This window comes from Cyprinodon tularosa, unplaced genomic scaffold (genome assembly GCF_016077235.1).
Source record: "Cyprinodon tularosa strain WSP-4 unplaced genomic scaffold, ASM1607723v1 ctg51, whole genome shotgun sequence".
Taxonomy (NCBI): Eukaryota; Metazoa; Chordata; class Actinopteri; order Cyprinodontiformes; family Cyprinodontidae; genus Cyprinodon; species Cyprinodon tularosa.
The window spans coordinates 3,663,546-3,687,474 of record NW_024039241.1 but is presented as its reverse complement, the minus strand read 5'-3'; the positions used below and the strand labels follow the sequence as shown (position 1 = coordinate 3,687,474).

The 23,929-nt window shown below is 36.7% G+C and overlaps 1 protein-coding gene across 2 annotated transcripts; it reads left to right on the top strand.

Moving 5' to 3' along the window:
- The first annotated feature begins 1,386 nt into the window (after window positions 1-1,386).
- On the top strand, window positions 1,387-20,074 carry camkk1b (calcium/calmodulin-dependent protein kinase kinase 1, alpha b). Of its 2 annotated transcripts, XM_038303278.1 has the most exons (18): window positions 1,390-2,149; window positions 5,467-5,606; window positions 7,460-7,792; window positions 7,880-7,927; window positions 8,006-8,059; window positions 8,137-8,188; window positions 10,057-10,184; window positions 10,390-10,426; window positions 10,505-10,526; window positions 10,633-10,721; window positions 12,315-12,514; window positions 12,598-12,651; window positions 12,740-12,813; window positions 15,564-15,651; window positions 15,730-15,858; window positions 16,994-17,097; window positions 19,726-19,776; window positions 19,950-20,074. In XM_038303278.1, the coding sequence occupies exons 3-18, from the start codon at window positions 7,547-7,549 to the stop codon at window positions 20,029-20,031; spliced, it is 1,458 nt and encodes a 485-aa protein (XP_038159206.1). In that variant the 5' UTR covers window positions 1,390-2,149; window positions 5,467-5,606; window positions 7,460-7,546; the 3' UTR covers window positions 20,032-20,074. The 2 variants fall into 2 exon arrangements, with proteins under 2 accessions (XP_038159207.1, XP_038159206.1); XM_038303279.1 differs by lacking the exon at window positions 19,726-19,776 and having other exon boundaries at window positions 1,387-2,149.
- The last annotated feature ends 3,855 nt before the right edge of the window (window positions 20,075-23,929 follow it).

The window sequence follows — 23,929 nt, the reverse complement described above, 5'->3', positions numbered from 1 at the left end:
GACCCAGGGCATGTGTTAGAAAGATTAAGGGTATCCAGGTGAACTTATCTAAATGAGGAAACTGGCAGCCTCTCACACAATACAGTGCAGAGAAAAATAATGTTATCTTTTCAGGATCAAGTTTTATACTCATCTAATGATTAAATGAGGCTGTCTTCTTGAACAGCGACTCACCCCTCCAGAGGGTTTGGTCACGGGGAAGTTGCCAGCCAATGAAATGTTCTCCTTTCAGTGGCTGTCATTTATACTACTGACATTTGGAATTAGAAGGTCCAATTTTTCAAAAGTGTTTTAACTAATTCTTTAAACCATTAGATTTACAGCATAAAATATAGAATTGCAACAATACATGTAAATATAAAAAAATATATAGAAAAAAGAGAGCTACGACATTCAGTGACACAGAATTCCATCTGTGGGGCTAGTGGTTTACCAGAAGCCTTTTGGAACATAAACCCATAAATGTAGAATTTTTTTTTTTTGCAAATCTATTAAAAAAGAAAAACTGAAATATCAAATGGTCATAAGTATTCAGACCCTTTCCTGTGACACTCATATGTAACTCACATGCTGTCCGTTTCTTCTGAGCCTCTCTAAGATGGTTCTGCTTCTTCATTTGGGCCAGCTGTGTTTAATTTAACTGATTGGACTTGATTAGGAAAGGCAGACACCTGTCTATAGGAGACCTTACAGTTCACAAAGCATGTCAGATCAAATGAGAATAATGAGGTGGAAGGAACTGCCCAAGGAGCTCAGAGACAGAATTGTGACAAAGCACAGATCTGGCCGGGTTACCAAAGAACTTCTGCAGCACTCAAGGTTCCTAAGAGCACATTGGCCCCAATAATCCTTAGATGGAAGAAGTTTGGACGACCAGAACTCTTCCTAGACCATCCCATCCTTCACACTTTACACTGGCTCCCCATTCACGCCCGTAAAGAGTACAAGATTCTTCTGCACACCCATCACTGTGTGCACGGTGCGGCCCCCACGTATCTCACTGAACTGCTCACACCACACACCTCTTCCCGGACCCGGTCAGGCCAACAGCACCGTCTGGCCCCACCCAGGACACGGCTAAAAACAATGGGCGATAGGGCCTTCGAAGCCGCAGCTCCCCGTCTGTGGAATGCCCTCCCAGACCACCTTAGGGCCCCACAGACGGTGGATTGTTTTAAGAAAGGACTAAAAACTTTCCTTTTTAGAAATGCCTACAATTGTTGATTTTAGATTTTTTAATAGGCTATGTATGCCTTTTAATGTATTGATTTGAATGACTGTCTTTTTACTCTGTTTTTAATGTTATGGTCTTTTAAACTTGTTTTAATTTTTGTAGCACTTTGAGATTTGAAGTCAAATGTAAAATGCGTTATAAATAAAATTCATTATTATTATTATTATTAGACCTGGCTGTCCAGCCGAACTGAGCAATCGTTGAAGAAGAGCCTTGGTGAGCGAGAGAAGAACACAAAGACCACAGTGACTGAGCTCCAGAGATGCTGTAGGGATGTGGGAGAAAGTTCCACAAATCAACTACCCATGCAGCCCTCCACCCATCTGGGCTTTATGGCAGAATGGCCCCGACGGAAGCCTCTCCTCAGTAAAGACATATGAAAGCCTTCATAGAGTTTGCCAAAAAATACATGAAGGACTCCCAGACTATGAGAAAAAAGACTCTCTGGTCTGGTAAGACCAAGATTGATCTTTTTGGCATTAATTCTAAGCGGTATTTGTGGAGAAAACAAGGCACTGCTCATCACCTGCCCAGTACAATCCCAAATGTGAAACTTGATGGCAGCATCATGGTATGGGGGTGTTTTTCAGGTGTAGGGACAGGACGACTGGTTGCAATTGAAGGAAATGTGAATGCAGCCAAGTACAGAGATACACTAGAAGAAAACCTCTTCCAGAGTGGTCAGGACCTCAGACTGGGCCGAAGGCTCATCTTCCAACAAGACAATGACCCAAAGCACACAGCTAAAATAACAAGGAGTGGCTTGGGAACAACTCTGTGACCATTCCTGACCTAAATCCAATTGAGCATCTCTGGAGAGACTTGAAAAATTGTTATCTACCAACGATCACCATGCAACCTGACAGAACTGGAGAGGATCTACCAGAGAGAATGGCAGAAGATCCCCAAATCAAGGTGTGAAAATTTGTTGCATCTTTCCATGAAGACTCATGGCTGTACTAGCTCAAAGGTGTGCTTCTACTAAATACAGAGGAAAGGGACTGAATACTTATGACGATGTAATATTTCAGTTTTACTTTTTTTTTTATACATTTCTGTCAATGTGGGTTGCTGAGTGTACATTGCTGAGAAATGAAATGAACTTGATTGATTTTAACAAAATGCTGCAATGAAACAAAAACTGAAAAATTAAAAGGGGTCTGAGTACTTTCCGTACCCCCCTGTATATCAAATTGAAATTGAAATCCCTTACATACCTCTAGCAAGTAAGACGATTTTCAGCAGCAGTTTAAATTATTGTTGTTTTTTCTCTTTTTAAAAGTCTGTAATTACAAAATGAAATCAGGAACACAAAACTGAACACAGGGAAAGAAATAAAGCCAGCTGTAACACACTGAAACTCTGAACAACATGTGTATAACTCCAGGCCATTTTAATCTTTTTTTTTTTTTTTAACAGCTGGGCTAGACATTTTTAGATTAAGTATTTCATCCTGAAGCAGGAAAACGACCCACATGTTTTTAATGTAACACTGAAAAAACATAATCTAATTTATTGAAGCATCTTGTACAGTTAGGGTAATTACATTTTACCCTATATTTAAATCTCCACAGGCATATCAGAAGAATGAGAGCACAGACAGACTTGCAGAATTAAAAGCAAGGTTTTGCATTTTTCCAAAACAATAAAACTTAATGCTAAAATACCAAAGAAATTAAACAAAAGAAAGCAGCTTTAGCAGCAGTGTATTAAACACAGTTTGTCTCAAATCTTTCCAAGGTTTGCCTTGAATGATAATTCTAAGTTTATCTAAATTATATTCCTTCAAGCCACCTTTGACCTTTAGGCCTTTAACTTGTTTTTATTTCAACCCTCCATCAAAAGGAATCAGTTACTGACTCTGAAAATGAAAATGACAAGATAGGAATGTTCACCGTTTCTCTTTGAAATACAAAGGATAGCACAGGGCACAAGCAGGATAAGGCTGTGGTATAAAGTTTGATGGAGGGATTCTTTCCTTGTTCTGATGCCAAATCCTTTAGAGCATAAAATTCATCACCAATATGAATAAACACAGCTTTAAACATTAGACTAATTGTCATAGTTTTTAAGACCATTGTGATCAATGTTTTGGTAATTTTTTTTTTTCATCTTTATGTGTTAGTAAAAAGTTGTTCTATTTATCAAATTAATATTTTGAGAGACATGACAACATTTGGAGCCTTTTTTATTTCCTGTAAAGTTGCTTTTCACTTGAAAATGTTCTTGTGGATAAAAATTGAAATGTCAGTTGTGGTAAGTTATTAAAACGATGTGATTCATCTCACTGGGTGAATGGATACTATAAGCAAGTCAGTCAGATTAACCTTTTATGAAGTATTCAAAATGTTTGAAAATGAATCTCAGAATCTAAAACAATCATAGTGATGCCAAAATATTTATATTCTTTAAACAAGCCTACATTATGTAGTATTACAGCTGAGGGATCTGTGTCTGTTGTCAAAAGCCTCTACGTATTAAAGTGACAACTCTTAAACTGAACTCTTTTTTTTATTATTTCAGATAAAAGATAGAGAAATGATAACAGAGATCAAAGCTGAGACTCCAGCCAGATAATGCAGTTGCAGAAAGAACCAAGAGTATTGCATCATGCATCACAGCTGGGTACACCCCAACAAAGGATGTTCACTTCTCCACAAGACATCAGTAGAAATAGGTGTTAATGTATGGCTATCATCTGATACCCATGTTGCTGAAGCATGCTAATCAATCCACTTACAGATTTTTCCAATAAACCCACACAGGGGAAGAATGTTTGTCTATCTATATAAGCTGCAGAGTATCTCTATTCTAACAAACGGATAACTGAAACTACTGAATGAGGATGATTATTCTTATCCATATCCTAACAAAAGGGATCTCAAAACATAATCAAAATGACTCTTAACAAAACTTTAAAACAGGTCAGGGGCAGTTTTCTGCTTTTTTTTTTCTCTGCAGGGCACCTGGCCAGTTGGGCAGTATTAGTAAGCAGCCGGCACACAAGCAATAGATAAATAAATATATGTTAGTTTCACAAATTTGTGCTGTTTGTTTGTTTTGCATGCAGTCAGTGGGAAGTTGTCATGTACTGTAACTCCATATTGCCACTGCATGTCTGTTACACAGGAAGGCTTTTTCAGGTGGTGTGTTTGGGACAACAGTGCAGTTCATATTGGAGGTCTGACTCAAGTCACTGGTCTGATTACTTGAGATCTCAGTTGGTTAAACTAGAAACATTTTGTGGCTTTAGCTCAACTTAATTCCTTACAACTTGTGATTTGACTGACTTGAGCATCTTTTCTTGAAATTTCTTGAGTCTCTCCTTAAAGTAAACAACTACCATGTTAAATAACATTGGAAATTAAATATTGATCCCAATCTTTTTTTTTCTTATTCTCAGTAAGGTATCAGGGATAACTCATTATGACTTGTTAATGATTGAGACTTTAATAATAATAATAATAATACGTTTTATTTGAAAGCGCCTTATCAAAACACCCAAGGACACTGTACAGGCAGATAAAACATTAAAAACAAGAAGCTAAAAAGTACAAGCATAAAGATGCCGCAGAAAACAAAACAGCAGGAAGTAAAATAAAGCCAAAGGAAGAAAAGTAAGTAAACAATATTGAAGTGATGCATATGAACTAGATGGGAAAAGACTGTCTGAACAGGAAAGTTTTGAGTCTGGATTTGAAAAACACTTTAAACCATAGGATTGGGTCTTGTTAATATTGACTTGTGATTAAATTAATAAAGGCTCTAGATTTATTTCAACATGAGATTTATTGTCTTGATCCAACCACCAGCCCCACAATTCAAATTATTTTCTGTATTTAGATTAGGTGAGAATTATGCTTTTTTTTTTACAGTATTATTCCACTCTTAAATTTACAAACTTGAATAAATGAATACATAATAAATTTGATTTAAATAATAGATGATAAGAATGAGACTGACCTAAAGAGAAAATTATACATACAGTAGTTTAACATTTCTGTAAAAATAGCATTGGGATTTGTTTCTCCCTTTTGTCAAAACTCAATCAATCTGATCAAATATATGAAATAAAATTAACAATACTGCCTATATTTAGATAGAAATTATTATGAAGCAGTGCCTGCTTGACAATGACAGCACCATATTTGTTTTTTTATGGTGCTGTCATTGTATAAACACAACTGAGTGTCCATCTGTCCTCAAAATAACTCTGCTTCATCTATATGTAGCCTGAGTTAATCCCTAAGACGTACACTGCTGATGTCCCTGACCGCGCTTCAGTAAACGTCCTGCAGAGCAAGAGGAGCCTCTGCTGCCATCAGCATGCCGATTCACAAAAACAACCTTGGGAACAGGATGCCTCCAACCTGTGAGTAAATCTTTTAGCTCCAATTTCTATTAGTTTTAAGGCTAATATTAAAGAAAATCTGAAAAGTTCATGTGTTTTCCTTCAGTTCATGAAAATAGGAAAACAGAACATGAACTCTCCTTAATGTCCCAATGTGCTGCATCAGACTGCATTTGTAAACATTGTGTATATGTATGGGAGTCTGGTGCTCTGTGTAAATATGACGTTACAAGCCAGTTAAAGCTTCCCACTAAGTGACATAAGAGGCTTTTCAGTTCTTTGTACAGTATATTAGGTAACAGTGAGTCTCGTTCACAGAGAGGGGATTGTGATCTACTGATAGGCTCTGGACACAGGATGGAAATTTCACATTTTCTGTTGAAAATCTGTTCCTTATTATTCTTAGACAAATGTGAAAATCTATCTTTGGTCTTTGTTTTCCCCCCAAAGTACCCAGCTGGTTGAGAATTTAGCTAATAACATGCAGGGGTTCATTTGAACCTGCATAGATAATTGTTTTACTCATTTCACAGTTAATTGTTGCTGCTGTAGTAGTTACAGCATTAAGTTGAATGTTTTCCTCTTAGTGAGCTTGTTGTCAGCAATGCTGTTGTCATAAAAAGCAATAGAATGCTAAAGAGAACCAAATGTTACAGCCGCAGATTGTAAAAGAAAAAGGATTCATAGCAAAGGTTAGTTCGTGTTGAGTGATTGAGGGGAAGCTCCATCATGTTTAAAAGGAATATAACAATGTTTTAATTTACTGAGCTCAAATTTAAGATGTGTTAATTTTTTTCTGAGTCGTCTTCTCCCAATATATCCTCTATCACCATTTAATCAACCGTTTGTTGAAAGAAAGAATAAAAATGCACTTTCTTTATCTTTTATTTTAAGAAACGTATGCTACATTTAGACAGCACGCGATTGAAGCAGCAAAAAAGCATCTGCTGCTTCATTTTTGATGCTTGTGCACATAATGGTTCAACTCAAGAGCATCCTCGATGCTCCTGAAGAGTATCCAGTAAAGTGTGTTCAGATGCATCTGATGCTTCTGCTGCTCTTGTTCATTGGCAGGGAGCGGCTTTGCTATATTTGCTGTTATAAGTGGGAAAAAAGTAGTTTTAATATGTTTTTAAGTAAGAAAGTCAACCTCAAAACATAATCTGTGCAGTCATTTCATCAAGATCATGATCCTGCCTTGAAATATTATTTTGCTGTCAGACCAGCAGAAAACCCCCGTACACCGGCAATGTGATGTCACTGGAAACAGCTGCCTCTGGCATGGTCAACTCTTGGTGGTTTTCTGCTACTGTTCGTGGCAGCAGAAACGAGATGTTAAGGGTTTTTATGTACGTAATCAAAGCTACAAGCACCAGAATGATAAAAGCAAACAGTTTAGCAGTCTGATGGCAGCAGGAAAAACACTGTTTCAGAACCTGCAGGTCCTGCATTGAATGCTGCATAGCCTCTTCCCAGAGGGCAGCTGGAATGAAATGTGTTTAATGAAGGGAAGAGGAGCCCCAATGATCCTCGCTCAAAGATACAGACCTCATTCATCCACAGACCCTTGATTCAGAAAAGCAGCAACCAAAATTAAAGTTGTGTTCACATTGACAGGACTTGTTTCCAAAGATTACTCTACTATGGAATTGTCCTTTTGTATGCCGACGATGATGTTAAGTATTGCAGCCTCTTAAGCTTTAGGCTAGAAGTTTAAGGCCTAAAAATGGTACCTAATGCAATCAGACTAGTAGGAAACTAACTGGGCCATCAAGGTTTGGGTTGTAAAGTAATAATTTAGGGACTTTTTGCGTCTTTTCATATGATTTCCATACAACACTTCAGATTTACTTCTTGATGCTTTTCCTCCTCAGGGATGCAGTGATGCCCTGTCTGCCGACCCCACTGAGCCATCTGTGGGACATTAAACTGTGAGGAAACGCAGAACTACAAGGGAAACCATGAGCTCTGACAAACCAGAAATGGACTTAGATCCCCAGGGCGAGCTTGCCGACATGATGGCATCCATAAACGTAGCTCCCAACCGCTTATCCCCTACTAACGGCTTCAGGCCGACAGCCCACAGGTCAGCCGCAGGCCACAGGGCCCGCCTCGCAGACAGGAAGATGTCTCTGCAGGAGAGGGGGAGCCGCGTGGCCCGACAGCCAACCATTGAGACCAAACGGGTGTCCATCACCGACGCAGATGTGAGTAGACTCATACTGTTTCAGACTTACTGTACCTGGGCATAAAATGAGACTCTGAGATTGAAACTTTCCATTCCACCTGTATAGGACTGTCTCCAGCTAAACCAGTACAAACTGAAGAAAGAGATTGGAAAGGTGACACATCCATTTAAAAACACACTGTTGTCATTGATGATTGTTTAGTTACAAAACTAGTCTAATTGTTTCTTGCAGGGCTCATATGGAGTGGTGAAGCTAGCCTATAATGAGGATTCTGAACAGCACTACGTAGGTTGAGCCTTTAAATGTCCTAAAACTAACTGTGGCTTTATGAAAACATCATTAACTTATTTTTTCTTAATCAGGCGATGAAGGTAGTGTCAAAGAAGAGGCTGATGAAGCTGTGTGGATTTCTGCGTGAGTGAAATAACATTTGTTTCTTGGTGTTGAATTAATGCTTTTTAACCATACCTCCTGCTGCAACTACTGTATAGTAGTAGCCATTCAAAATGTCCCCACTTTCCTTGATGGGTTCTTGGCTGGTCCCCTTCAATTCCTTTTTAAACATCAATCTTTGTACTAGAATATTCTTTCTGTCATGATTTGTGGACATTAAGATCTAAAGAGTAGCATCATCTCCTGGTCAGACGCTGTAATTCAGTGCAAGGGTGGAGTCAGAGTAAAAAAAATGTGCACGCCAAGTGGCTGGAAGTTGGAGGGGATTTTGCAGGAAGTGTGCTGCCATTCGGCTGGCATTTGACTGGGAAGGATCATTTTGAATGGCTGCTACTGTATATAGATACATAATCTCCATATTATAATCTAAATATTAGGATGGATACAGACTGCAAACAGTCAGTAGTGCAGAGCTCTCCTTCCTCTATACAGCACATGTACAGGTATAAGGTTTAAAAAAGGGCCAACTATCGTTTTTTTGTGTTGTCTTCGCTGAAAGGCAAGAAGAAAAAAATCAAACATCAAAGAACTGAGTGGGGGAAAAACTCTTAGTTTAGATTTCTAAGTCTTTTTTTCTACATATCTACAATCAGAAAAAAAATCCTGGATTAAACTTCTTCTTTTTTTTTTTTCCACCAACACAATGGGAAAAAAAAGAAAATAAAACTTGGTTAGATTTCTATCTTTTTTTCTCCAACACAAGGCCAGAAAAAAAAAAAATCCCGGTTGAAATTTCTAAAATCTTTTTTTTTTCCTCAAGTCTTGTAAGAGAGGATTTTTTTTTTTCCCTCACCAACTCATTTTACTGTTTGTTTTTGTAATACCTAATATGTCCATCATATGGGTGGTGCTTCCAGCTACATTGTAGGTGAGTGCAGGAAGTTATATTTTGATTTAAAAACATCTGTTTGACCCTAAAAAACATTTGGAGTTATATAAGTCAAGACTTTTGACTTAAAAATACTAAATTTGGAGACGTTAAAAAATAGCAAAAAACAAGGCTTCTGTTCAATTCACAGTGGTGGTTTTAAAGAAGCAGAGGCTCGCATCAGATGCAGGTCAGAGTTAGAGCTCTCTGTATACCGGCTGATAAGGAGGTTTGATGTTTATAGTTGGATCTTAGATATAATCTTTTGTGATGAGATAGTAAAAGAAAAAAAAAATTCTCTCTTGCAGCGCCTGAAGACTTAGAAGTTTAAACTAAAACTTTGTTTTTTTCATGCGTTGTTTTGTGGAGAAAACAGAAAAACCTAGAAATCTAACAAGGTTTTTTTTAAATAAAATGAGAGGGAAAAAAAATCTAACTTTTCATTTCCAGATTTTTTTTCTCTCTTTCCTTTCACTGCTTCTGTACAAATGGCTGCTGGAAAAAAAGATTTATGTTTAAGGGATAAACATTTAAAGATTTGGCCATAATGAAATAATGTATTCTGAAGTAGATTGGGTAATTGTTCTTAACTGAGCCAATTGTCTAGCGTGGTGTTCAGCTTTTTTATGTGGACTCATTTCTGCCACTGTTGCTGATACATTTCACTATGTGAAACAGAAAAAAAAGTATGAAATACTCCTTTAATTACCTCAATTCGACAATAATACAGTTTATATGTGTTCTAAATGGTAGTGATGCCTAAACACTTCCTGTTTTACCCAGTGATCATTAACAAAAGTCCATTGGCAATGGCAACAGGACCATTTGGATTAGCCTGACTTGTTAGCTGTGGAGAAATCCCTCATGCCAAGCAGGGATGTAGAAGATAGCTCATTAAAAGCCCAAGGTCAAAATGACTTTCTTTCAGACCGGGGTTGTTTGTGTGGACTTGTACTTCCAGGTCGTCTTCCTCCTCAGGGATCAAACTGTCAGCAAATCCCCAAATTCATGCAGCCGCTGGAGAGAGTGTACAGAGAGATCGCCATCCTTAAGAAGCTGGACCATCCAAACGTAGTTAAACTGGTAGAGGTGAGTGAGACAGTGACAAGTTAAAAGATATGATCAGAAAAATCAGACCACAGAACAAAGTGCATAAATTTTTTTTTTAAGCAAAACTCAATGGACACCTTTTGTCAAATAGAAACAAATGTAATTCCTCATAAGTGCTATTTCTGTTTTTATAGAGTACCAAAAAAAATGATTAACTAACATATAGTGTTTATATATCTTGCAGGTGCTGGATGATCCTGAGGAAGATGGACTTCACATGGGTAGGGAAGCATTTACTTTGTCTACTGTGGCAAAATAATTCAGGATAATCATTAAATTCAGATTGTACTGTTCTTAAGCCTTCGAACTGATGAAAGAGGGGTATGTTTTGTTTATTATTCAATTAGTTTGAAGTGTTAGAAGTCAGAGGAGGCAACCATACGATGCAATAAGATTCATTTTTGGTTTTTACTTCTCGTCACTTCAGTCCGGTCTTGGAGGTGCCCACAGACAACCCTTTAACTGAGGAGCAGGCGCGCTTTTACTTCAGAGATGTCGTCCTGGGAATAGAGTACTGTGAGTAAAAAAAGGACTCGGCAGGATTTCTTTAAGAGCTTTTGGGTCAGATTAACTCTTGTTTCAGTCATGGGTCGACACATACATTAATTAATGTTGTATTTAGCGAGGGGATATTATTTTTGTAGTGAACTACAGTTTCTTTAAATAATAGAAGTACCTCGTTTATACTATTAACGGATCAAAATAAGTAAAAACCTTTATACATTTCTGTATTTAAGAAGGTAAAAAACATGATGTGCCAACAGAAGGCGTGTTTTTGCTCTTTAGATAAGCTAATAAGATGCCATGCATTTAAAATAAGGTAATCTGGTCCATTTTTGATTTTAAGCATAAATCTCTTATTTTATTGGAAAATTGTTGTCCTTACCTGCTCAAATCAAGGAAAAATACACTTATTTCAAGAAAAGTTGACTTACTTGAAGATTAAGTTTTCCAGTGATAAGAGTTGTCACACATAAATTTATAATGTGGGGAGTGTTGGCCTAGTGGGTTAGCCCACTGAGCGGAGAACACATTTCCCCATTATCGGACAATAAAGGGATTTACATTACATAAATACCTGATAAAAATTCATCAGAACTAGACAAGACAAGAAAACTGATTGAAATATTTCAATGTCTTAGTTATTTAAAAATTATATGAAATGCAATGAAAATATCCATTGTCATCTCAAGCTACTTTACAGAGATAATTCAACCAGGTAAATCATGAAAATTTAGAAAAGTTTCCATGGTTTTAAACAACTCAGCTATGTATTAATTCATCGGTAAATAATTGTTTAGATCCGTTTCAACTTGATTATTGCCTTTGCCAAGAAGGTTTTGTTTTTAGGCGATTTTGTGTGTTTTTCCGTCTGTGTACAGGATAACTTAAAAAGTTATGAACAGATTTTTTATCAGAGGTGCACCTCTGTCTAAGGAAGAGTCCATTAAATTTTGGTGAAGACTTACATCATAATCCAGATGCAGGATTTTTAAGTTGACTATTGACAGCTTCAGCATCAGTCTCAAACAAGTCCAGAAGTATTAAACTGAAGATAAAAACACAGTAAAGTTGAGCCATGCCACACTTGAACTCTCGATCTGCTGAACAAACAAGAAAGAAAGAAAGCAGAGTGAATGATGGAGAAAGCAGAACAGACACCAGAGGCTGCAGACACACACTGTGCCTTATTTATAAACTTAGGAAAGGATTTTAGGGATATTGATACCACAGGTGTGCCTCATGCCAAGGAATAATTCATTAAAATTTGGTAATGATCCACATCATGTGTGAGTTTTAGGTGTAGGTCACAAATCGGGGCAAAAGTTGCTGCTTGGCGGACATCTGTCCTCTGAGTTATTTTCTAGTTTTTTTAATGCTAAAGTTTGCTTTGTTTGATTTTTTCTTCTGTTGTTTCATTAACAAATATGTTCTCATTCCTTTTCTCATCTAAAATTTTATAATATGTCTATTTTATGGAATTTTTGAATTCTCATTTTTGTGGATGCATTTAAGATTTTTTTTTTTTATTGTATTTTTCACCATATGATCCACAACAACTCTCTTCTGTGTGTATGGGTGTGCTTTTGTGTGTGTGTTTGTGTGTAGTGCACTACCATAAGATCATCCACCGAGACATCAAACCCTCCAACCTGCTGCTCGGGGATGATGGTCATGTTAAGATCGCAGACTTCGGTATCAGCAACGAGTTCGAGGGGCCGGACGCCCTCCTGTCAGGCACGGCGGGGACGCCAGCCTTTATGGCCCCTGAGATGATAAAAGGGCAAGAGCAGAGCTTCAATGGAAAGGTGAATTGTCAATCAGTGGACACTGTTTATTTACTGACAGACTGTAAACATGAAGCTTATCAGTTGGTGTGCTTGTTCCACAGGCGTTAGACGTGTGGGCGATGGGGATCACACTGTACAGCTTTGTCTTTGGGGAGGTAATGTTACCTGCAGGATGCTTGTATGAGAAATCTAATATTTATTTCTATTTTGTCTATCATTTGTAACCTACTTGTCTTCTTCCAGTGCCCATTTTATGATGATTACGTTATTTCTCTGCACAATAAGATCAAGAACGAGGCTGTGGAGTTTCCAGAAAAGTAAGCAAATAAAACTAAATCTTGACTAAAAGCTTTCAAAGATGATCATAAACTATAGAAGCTCTGAAACAAGAAGCCATGCTGCTTACCTGACCTTTTACTTTGTTTTTGTTAAAATTATCAGTGATTTTAAATTAACCCTTTATTCCTGTTGTCATGGTAACATGCTCTCATCTTCTATGATGCTGTTTATGGTGCTATATAACTGATCTCTTACACTGACACTGAAAAACAGATTTGGTATAGTAGAATCCAACATTGTGACTGAAACTTTTCATAATAAAAGGAAACAGCAACACTGACGATTATATGATTATTCTCTCTTTTTAAGCTGCACCTTTTTTCAGTAAAAGAGAGATGTCAGTCCTCAGCTATAGAAAAGATTCTTTAATCTATTACTATTTTCATTATTAGCTATGTAATTGGTCCATAATTTTATGAACAATAGTTCATTTGAACCTAGTGCTAACTTCACTCACATGAATACTAAGTGGATTGATCAGGTGCTGCAGCAATAACAGGCAGCCATGGCTGACATCAGTGTCCCTGTTTTGGAGAGTCTAAAAGTTTTCTGTTGATTAATATATCTTTTTTAATCTGTAGTTAATTATATAGATATTTACTACTGAAAGACCCTGGCTGCCATATGCTCCTATCTTTCTAAGAGTTTAAAGCAAGGGTCCTTCTAAATGTCTCAGTTTGTAGCTCCTACCTCCTGTTCCTACCTCCTATCCTTTCATCTTTTGCCGGATCAACCTTAAGAACAGTATTCAGTAAAGGAACTCCAGACTGCTGTGCTAAATCCAGATAGCCTTTGGCCTTATGGAGATCATTACATGAAATACCCATACAGAGATAATGCTGGTCAAATTGGGACTACAGCCTTCCAAAAGAGAACTGCAAAAAGCAAAAATTACACAAATGTAGTGAACGGCTGAAGCGCTAGAGTAAAAAAACACAAAACATATAAAGACGCTTTTGTCGCACAGAGTACATGTGAAGAAATAATGTATTTTTGTTGTTTGCTCTGTCCTTACTACCAGCGCTATTTTGACAGTACTTATCTTATGTTATCATTTAAGTTCTCTTGATTTGCACTATTTCAAAGGAGCACAAGTGCAGTGACGCTAAAAACATTTCTCATTGAAAAACAGAGTAGCAGTGTAGAAACATTATGACATTATTAGTGTCAACGTTTCTTTTTATAGTCACGTATTTTAATGGCGATATTTGTTTCAGAATGTTTCATTTTACTATGTCTGATTTTACAGTGTTTGATTTTACAGTATTTGATTTTACAATACCAAATCTCTGTAATTATATTCCCTGTATTATCAATACAGGCAGCCACTGATTTAGGTCCATATCAGAATAAGAATCAGAATCAGAAATACTTTAATAATCCCAGAGGCAAATTACTTTTGTTACACGCTCCAGTTACAGTTTTATATATATAGACACACATCCAACAACACAAGATAATAAAGATAAAAATAAAAGAGATAAAATATATGCACATATAACTCTTCTGTATATATATATATATGTATGTATGTGTGTATGTGTGTATATATGTATATATGTATATGTATATATATATATGTATATATATATATGCATATGTAAAAACTAGATGATCTAAAAAATAGATGTTAAGTTTGCTGTTTGATTCTGTCATTTCAGTGCATTTTCTTTGTATTTCAGGTAGTTCTGTTTTGTTTGTAAAGCCAAATAATTGCCTTTTTTGTTTTACTCAATTTGCTTAGTTGAACTTTGTGATTTGTCCTTAGTTGTAAACAGGATGCACACTAAAAGGAATAATATTACATCTAATAATGTTAAACATTAAAAGCAATCTTTGTTTTTCAATCCTCCTGCTCAAAACTCCTCTTCTTTTCATTAACTTTAAATGTATCAGCTTATATTTTATTTTCTAATTTGATTTATTTTATTTAACATTTCCTTAACCAGTTAAAGAACCCTGCAGATTTAGTCCTCTTTTATAAGGGTGGCGTTTGTTTTCTTTGATTTGCATCATCAGAGATGGAGGTCAAGAATAACCTTTTGTAGCAGCAATAATTTATGGTTTTAAACCCCTTATGTTAGATATCCAGTTGTTGACGGGGCATTTTACGACTCCTGAGCAACAACTAGTCCTTTTGTATTGGTCAAATTAAAATTAAAACAACCATTTAAAAAATGTCAATATTTGCATGTGCAAAAATTAAACATGCATTTCTTTTAAAAAGCAGCTTTTATTTTGAAAGGGACTTCTTCCATTGCATTACTTCTGCACTCGTTGCTTCATAAATGAAAAAAATAAAAAGAATGAAACAGACTTTTCAACACTGCATAGATTTAGGAGCTGCCCAACAAATTATCGTCACAAAGGTAATTTTGATATGGATAATATTACAAACACTATATATTGCACAGCATTTTTCCGTTTACTTCCAGTTAAATCACGCTTACTTAAGCATATCAACGAGGTATGCAGGCTAGTGGATGGAGTCTCCCTCCAGTCTTAGCATCAGAAGCAATACAATTACAATTTTCTGTTTGTGTTAAACATCAAATACCAGATTAGGAAGAGGAAAGGTCATATCCCTAAAATCGGTACAGGTTTTAACTCCATAGATAGCTGCTATTGTAATTCATGTGGGATTGCATTTAAGTTATAATAGAGCGCTCAAATCAGACAGATTAACAGATTCTATGACAAATGCTTTTTGTTGCTCCTTTATTAACAGCCCTTCAATAAGCAATGATTTGAGAGATCTCATTGAAAGAATGCTGGATAAAAACCCTGAAACAAGAATCACCATACCTGAAATAAAGGTGAGCCTGGGAACTCTACACATTGCTTTACTGCAGTGTAAGCTTGTTTACCATAGTGTGTGTGTGTGTGTGTTGCAGCTCCATCCTTGGGTAACAGAAAATGGCTCGAATCCTCTCCCTCTGGAGGAGGAGCACTGTGCAGCGGTGGAGGTCACTGACGAGGAGGTGCAGAACAGTGTGAAACTCATCCCCAGCCTGTCTGCCGTGGTGAGCTACACACCGTCCACCACCTACCCACTGGGAGAAGTTTTCCTTGCTCAGAAATGCCATCTTTAATTTTCCTTGTGCTGTAGTGTGTATGGTAGCCAGCAATGCTGTGCAACACTTGAAATGTGTTTTGCATGGAACTTCTAACAAGGTTAACAAATATCTTTTAACCTTGCAAATATCTTTAAACCTCCTGAAGCCTTTTATCCAACAACCACAAGCTTCTTTTGTGTTTTGGGGATTTTGATAACTCCGGAGGAGCTGCAGAGATTCACACATCAGGTAGAAAAAAAAACCTCAACAGGACCTCTAGAATTTCCTAACTCCCTTCATGGAGGAACAAAAGAAAGCCATAAATGAATGAAAGATATCAGAAAAGCTGTTTATAATTTACCACAAACCACATAGGGGCATTTACGCTGCAGATGATCTTGGATCAGAGACAATATAAACTATACATCATCATGGAAACACAACCACTGAAACGTGATGGAGGCATCATACTGTATGATTGTATTTTATTTTTTCCTTTATAAGGCATGTGGAAGATGGTAATAGCTAATGGGAAAATGAATAGCTCCAAATACAGAGTACTACTAAAAGAAAAGCTGTTAAAGGCTGTGAAAAACTACAGTCAGGCAGAGGTCTGACTTCCAATTGGAAAAAAACCAAAACATACAGTGAGAGCTACAAGATAAAGGGTCTTTTGTGTGAATGGCCTATTCAAAGTTTTGAACTAAATCCAATTATAAATCTATTAGAAACAAAAGAAATTGTGTTTGTAAATGTTCCTTATCCGGTATCTGACTGGGATCATGGATGGTTATACATTTCATCCTTTCTTCATATGTACGACGCTGATGGTCTTAATCATAAAACCTCAATAACATGCACTAAATTTAATGTTTATGAAGCGAAAATGTGCAACAAAGTTTGAGAGGATTTTTAAATATATATATTTGCCATTCAGAGCAAACTGCCAGGATAAAAAAGGAGATATTGTTTATTATTGTCAATATCAACTACTGTATGAGGGAAATGACAGATTTGATCCCTTATTTGGAAAAGTGTTGTCTCACTAGCCTCTGATAAAGAAATGTTACATGTCCATTGAGACTCCTAATGTCCACTGCAGATTCTTGTGAAGGCCATGCTGAGGAAACGTTCTTTCAGTAATCCTTTCGAGTGTCAGGGCCGGCGGGCAGAGAGGTCCATGTCTGCCCCTGGAGGTCTTCTTACGTAAGTAGCCTACTCTGTAAATCCTGTCTGCTCCTATCTGCCAGCTCTGCGATTAGGCCTCTAACAGAACAAAGAAGCGAGCATATGCTTGGATTAAAAATAGATCAGTTCCATTCTTTACATGTAGTGTTTCGCTCACATATAGCCTGCATGCCAACACCGATTCTGAAGAGCTTCATACTGTCTGTCGTGTACTTGTGAAACGCTTTGATTCTGTGTTGAGAAACTAGATAAAAAAGAAGTTCTCAAATAGAAATACAAGTCAAATGCGGAAGTCCAACAACCCAGCCTGGACACTTCAAACCTTCATTAAGATTTATTGCCATAATAACATATTGTTAGAATAATTTCCCTTCCTGAAAATTATTTATCTGGATGTTTGACAAAAATTTATTCCATGCTGATACTCCAGTTGCGTCCCTGTTTTTTTAACCTGTTTAGCATGCACTCATATGAAGCTGTTTCCATCACTTATTGGCCCGTTCTTTAATATTTGGGATTGTTTGGGTTTTCCAAGGAGTTAAAATAACTCTGGCAGCCACTGACATCCCCACCATGATTATCCCCCATGATATGTTAGCTCTCTGTGCTCTCTCTCGCTCAGTAAACAGAATCTAGGACAAAGAGATAAAGTTCTTCCTAACCAATCACTTATACTACTAGTAGCCAGAAAGGTTTAATGACTGGACATTCCCACAGTGTATAAGAGATCTGGTGTCTTCCCAACACTTCTAAAATAATGATTTACTCATCAGACCCAGTCTAAAATGTTTTGCTGAAGCCCAGTAGTATCTTTGTAGTATCTTATACTTTGTAAAAAAACAGTCCCTCTATATTGTCCAATACATTTTCCATCTTTTAAACTATTCTTCATCCGTTAATACAGCTTCGATGTCCATTTCCCATAAAATGTTTGAAGTTCTACTGTTAAAACTGAGTGCAGAGTTCATTCTCCTGTAAAACGTTGAAGCTCGACGATGATGGTAGATTCAAACAGTTCAGGATAGGATTGTTCCCAAAGGGTTGCAGTAATGATTTCAAACTGTTCCTTATCTGAATATATATTTTTGTGACATCTTATGATATGACATAAATACTCCAGTAGATGGAGGCCTTTCCAATACAAATGCAGAATGAAGAAGTGAAGTGCAACACAGCTTATGTGCTTTCATTCAAATTTCATTTGAATGTAACAATCACCTTAAAACTAAGAGAGGCATTCTACAGGGGTAAATATTTCGCAATGACTTAATTATTTCACTAAATCAAAGGATTTATAATTTAATTATTTGCTATGAAATCATTTTAATGCTAGTCAACAAATAAATGACCAAATAAATTTTTTTTCTACTTTAGGTAGTTATTATTTTTGTCATTTTAACTTAAGCATTTTAAGTCATTTTCATTTTAAAAGATAATTAGTGGTAAAAACTGTTTTAAGTTTTCCTGATTAAACCTTTTTATGATAAAAGGTTGAAGGCAAGTGTTTTATAGAACAGCCTTATGTTGGAGCTTTATGAAAGCTGAAATATAATAGCATTGCCAACTCAAAACATAAATGCTTTGTTCGGGGCATCTTCCGGTGGCCGGTCGGACCCTGCTTCATTGTATGGATGTGACAACATGTCAGAAACAAACCTCAGATCTGACTCCAAGTTGACACAGCAACAGCAGATTTTTCAGCTGTCCATCTCTCATTCCCCACATCCCAAAGATGCTCTATTTTTATTAAGAACTAGGAAACATGGAGAAAAATCCAATAATTTAAATCTTTGTCATGCTGCTATTTTTAGATGAAATTGATTTCCTCTGTTGCTGTAGTCCATCTGCTGCAAGCTTTCTTGAGATGATATTTCATATATGTTGGTCATTTGAGCTACCATTGCATATCTACTTCTCAGCATAGATCAGCCTATTGTCCTTTGACCCCTGAAATAAAAAAAACATTTTTGTTTTTATAACTGCAGCTCACTCTTCAGACCATTCTCTATATAACCAAGACATCATTGCACGCAAATAACGAAGTGGGTCAGCAAGTTTCTAAAAGCTGATGCTATAATTGATCTCTGACATTTTGGCAGCGCTACATCTGGATGCTTAAATGTTTAAAAAGTTCTGTGATGTATTTGGCTGATTATGTTAACAAACAAATCAATGGTTGCATCTTGTCAAATCGTTCATCACAAGAAAAGGCCAAATATTGACACTAACAATTTATGTGCTATAAAGATTTGCTAGTCTGACTTTACTTAAGTGGAAACAATCTTTGGGTTTTGATATTGGTAGATTTGTTTGCCCAGAGATCTCATCGCAATCTAAAATGTACTCTGAGCGTTACATCCTTCTGTATTAATTTATCTGTTAAGGCACAGGCATTTGCAATTTAAAATAAAGGTACTTTCTACTATTTCTATCCTTTATTCTAACCCTAAACTACAATCTGTTTACACGTAAAAAACTGTTAACTTCCTGCCTTCCTTACACTTCCCACCTTATTCTCTCAATAAATGCCTCATGGATCTGGATGTCACCTTTAAACTGCTGCAGCAATGCTTTAATAAAATGTATCTATAATAAAGTTTTTTGGGGTATAAACTCTTCCTTTTATATCCCACCCCCTTCTTGCAGAGGATCTTGGGGCTTACTGGGGTCTTCGCCTCTGCCTCATCCATCCTTAAGGTAAACTGCTTTATGGAAGCATCTTAGGCTGAGCTTCGTACATGGCGCTTTATCTGTAGTTCAGCTCATCTTGTTTTTGTTTAGTCTTCTTCCTTTCCCCCATTTATGCTCATAAACTATATTTTTACCTAATATGTTCAACAGATAAAAAAAAAAACATTTGTCTCCCACAGGAAAATCAGCAGAGAAGGGAGCAGAGAAGGAGAGTTGGAGGATTTGTATGAGGACGAATCATTCACAGAAAATGGAGATTAAAGTAACAGGATTTGGATTAAAGCTGCAGGATGGCAACATAAAAGCTAGTTTTTGTACATTTATTTGGTCCTTTTTATTTCCCTCATTAATTTTTCAGTCATGTTCCAACTCTGTGCAGAAGATCTTGAGGTTAAAATAGTTTTTAGAATAACACACTAGCTGTGCTTAAGGGTTTAATAGTAGGAATAGATATAGTTTTGTCCATTTTGTGTTTATTAGTTTTTCTCATTAAGCTTAGGTTACAACTGGCCTGAATGTCTTTGAATCTCAAATGAATGTATAGACTAAGAATGTAAATATTATCCAAAAGAAAAGTATTTTTATGTTTTCCTACAGCACTGAAATAAATAAATAAGTCATTCAAACTGGGGTTTTAATATTTTATGTTATGTGTGATGCAACATCCAAGGTATAATGTTAATCATCAAACACAAAATGGCCACATGTAGTTACTTGTGATATTAAAAACAAAAAAGCCTTTATTCATAATAGTGTGTTAGAAGTTTAAAATATTCACATTTACCCAGAAAATCAAATAATAAATTTATTTTTATTTTTTTTAATCGGAATTGACAAGGTCCAAGGTCTGAGTGTTTTATGCACTTCTGATTAAAGACCAGAAGAGGGCAGCATTGCCTTAACAGCAAAGATCCTATTGAACTAACAAATAGATACAATAAAGTGCTGCAATAATTTCTGTTGAGTGCTGTTCTGTTTCCTAAAGTGTATACTTCTGGATAAATTTGTATGTTTATAAGCCTGAAGCTTTTCTTTCCAGAAAAAAAAAACTCTGACTCAAACATCCACAAACACTGAAACTCAGAAACATAACACTGTGCATCACTAACAGGAACAGAGACCACCATGCAACATGAACTCTTTTAAGTCTTTCCAAAACCCATCCAGGTTAGTGTTGCCAGTTGCTTTCAGGGACAGTGAGCCTGGAAGGTGCAGGTCTAGCACCCCTAGTAGCTGCACTGTGTTGCTCTAAAAGCTTTCAAATAAATACATTTGAAATATTTGGAGTGAGTTGTGACATGAATCTCACTCTGGGCATGCACCTCCTCCTCACCCACAAAACTAAACACCAGAACTTAGAGCAGCTAATCTGATTTTTGTTTCATCTGGTTTTGTTGTGCCCCCTGTCTCCCTTCCACTCTGGGAAACCGTCCATATCATGCAAAAAATTAGACTTTTTAACAGAATGGGTACACTTTAGGAGGTACTGTATCATAAAGCAAAAGAGAATACAGACTGATTTGTAAGATTCATTATTTATTGCTAGAAATAGAATTGAAAATATCAGAGTCAAAATGAAGTTTACTGGCCAAGTTTGTGAGTAAAGGTGTTTGACATCATATCAGCGCATATAAGCATCAATTTGTAAAAACTAAGAAGAAATAAAATGATGTAAAGATGCAGTTGTGTGCGCACAGTCTCCAATTCATTATTTTTATCATTTTTTCTATATGAAGAAAAACCCATGTTGTGAAAGTGCAGTACGCTTATTGGTTTCCAAGCAGAGTAGCTGACTATCCAGACTGTGAGATGTTTGCTGTGTTCATTGGAGAGACAGCCCAGGGAAATAAGCTGTTTTTATAGAGGCTCTTTTTTTTTTTGCAAACAGCGCTCTGTAGCACAAGCCTAAAGATAAGAGTCTAAACTGTGACTTGAACGTTTGTGGACGGCAGAGGTGTTTGCTGCACATTTCCATAGAATATTTGATGTTTTTAACTTCAAAGATAATAAAATGTATATCTTTGATTTCTGTCAACATAAATGTTGGTTTTGTTGTTATTAGTACAGTTTTTTTAGCATTATTTTATGAGTATTAAAACACAAGATAGACAAAATAAAACATTTCCTGAGAGAAAGAACAACTTATTTGGGATTCTGCTTCATAGAATACATTTATAGAGTTGATTTAATTCCCACCATCGATAGGTTTTTCTCCAGCGTTATCATTTATCTAAAGCACTTATTCCTACTCAGTTGATTATGCTGCAAAAAAGATGCCTTGGCTTTGAGGGTAAAGAAGAAACATGATACAGCCCTATGGAAGCTCCCTAAGCATAGAAATGGAAGTATTATTCCAGCCATAGTTTTGCCGGTCAAGAAAAGTTTTTTTTCCGATGAGCAAAAAATAATTTTTCTGATGAGTGAAAAATTCTGATTCAGCATTATTATGAACAAAAGACTAACTAAAGACATTTTTCAGACTACAGAAAAACCCTTTTCTGGTGAGGAATACATGAAAATGCACCCACATTAATCCCAGTCAAATAGCTAAAATTACACACAGATATATCACATGAAAAGCACATGATTAGATCTAAAGAGATATCATACTTTTCGGAAGAATATTCATGAGTCTTGTTTGGGTTTTAAGGAGAGAAAAAAATCTACATTTCACCTGTTAACAGTCCACAGGTACGGGACCCTCCAAGCAGGTTCTCACTGAAAGTCCTCAAAACATCCTAACCCTAATGTTATCACTTGTCCTAATGCAGGCTGTAACTGCTGCCGATTAAAAATAAATTTTTGTAGATTCAAAAAAGATGAAAAAAACAAACCAACCTTTAGTTAAGTTCTGCAAAAACAAAAAGCTTTGGGCCCCGAGAAAATAAAAGGGCAGTAAGACAAAACTATGGTTTACAAGATAGTTGTTGAATGTTCTGTATGTACGAACAGTCCTGCTGACTATTATTGGCACCCCTTCATGTTTTGCATAGCTGAGTGAATATCTTCAGAAATAAATGGAAATGTTGAAAAGTTATATCAGCAAGAGCTTTCAATTTAAGGTCCAAAATAATTTAACAAAGACGGTTACCATTGCAACACAAATACTTTAATTCCAAAGGACAAAACAGAAAACCAGCATGTGTACTAATATTGACACCCCTCCCTAATATTTGGTTGCACAGCCTTTGGCAGCAATGACAGCCTCCAAACATTTCTTATATTCATCTATAAGCTTCTTGCACTTCTCAGGTCGCATTTTCTCCCACTCTTTTTTTGCAACCTGCTCAAGCTCTTGTACATTTGGCCATTTTAAAACAGTAAATTTTTTCCCTTTCAACCATTCCTTCGTGCTTTTGGAGGTGTACTTTGTGTCATTATCTTGCTGGAAGACCCAGGATCTTCGCCTAAAACCAAGTGGGAAAGACATTTCAATCTAGAATTTTTTGATAATCTTTTGATTTCATGATGCCTGTGATACGGTCTAGGCCTCCAGTACCAGATGCCGCAGAGCAGCCCCACAGCATTATGGATCCTCCACCATGCTTGATTATTGGTATGGTGTTATTTTCTTTAAAGGGGAACGCCGTTTTTTTTTTTTACATTGGGCCCTTGATTTTACGTTATTACATCATTTTCTACTCACCCATATGAGTTTTGTGTCATGATGTTATAACGTAAAATCAAGGGCCCAATGTAAAAAAAAAAAACAGCGTTCCCCTTTAAAGGCTTCATTGGATAGAATGGTACCAGAGGCTGAAAACAGCCCCACATTTAACTCATCCCTTAGGGAGCAGTGCCCTGTCCCACTGATTGCACTCATAGATCAAGGGTTTCTTACAGTGTAAATATCTAAACGTTTGGTTATCTAACATAACCCCAGTTCTTAGAATAATATGAGCGAGGTGTCTCGCTATGGGATGCAGCCTCCTGCAGCCCTGATAGAAGCATCTATCTCAATCTGCCAATCCTGATTGGCCGGTGGAAGTGCCCGTCATACGCCACGCCCCGTAGCTCCGACTACTAAAGCGTGTGCGGATCACGGCACTCCAATTCAACAAGCAAACCTCTTCTCGCCGCCCTGCAAGAAGGGTCGTCTGGCGAGACACCTCGCTCATATTATTCTAAGAACTGGGGTTATGTTAGATAACCAAACGTT

What these genes read in the sequence shown, in the direction of transcription:
- camkk1b (XM_038303278.1), top strand. Translation starts at nt 7,547, where the DNA reads ATGAGCTCTGACAAACCAGAAATGGACTTAGATCCCCAGGGCGAGCTT. An exon ending in GGAAGATGGACTTCACATGG is followed by an intron (nt 10,427 to 10,504) that starts GTAGGGAAGCAT and finishes ACTGTTCTTAAG; the next exon opens with CCTTCGAACTGATGAAAGAG. An exon ending in CGTCCTGGGAATAGAGTACT is followed by an intron (nt 10,722 to 12,314) that starts GTGAGTAAAAAA and finishes GTTTGTGTGTAG; the next exon opens with TGCACTACCATAAGATCATC.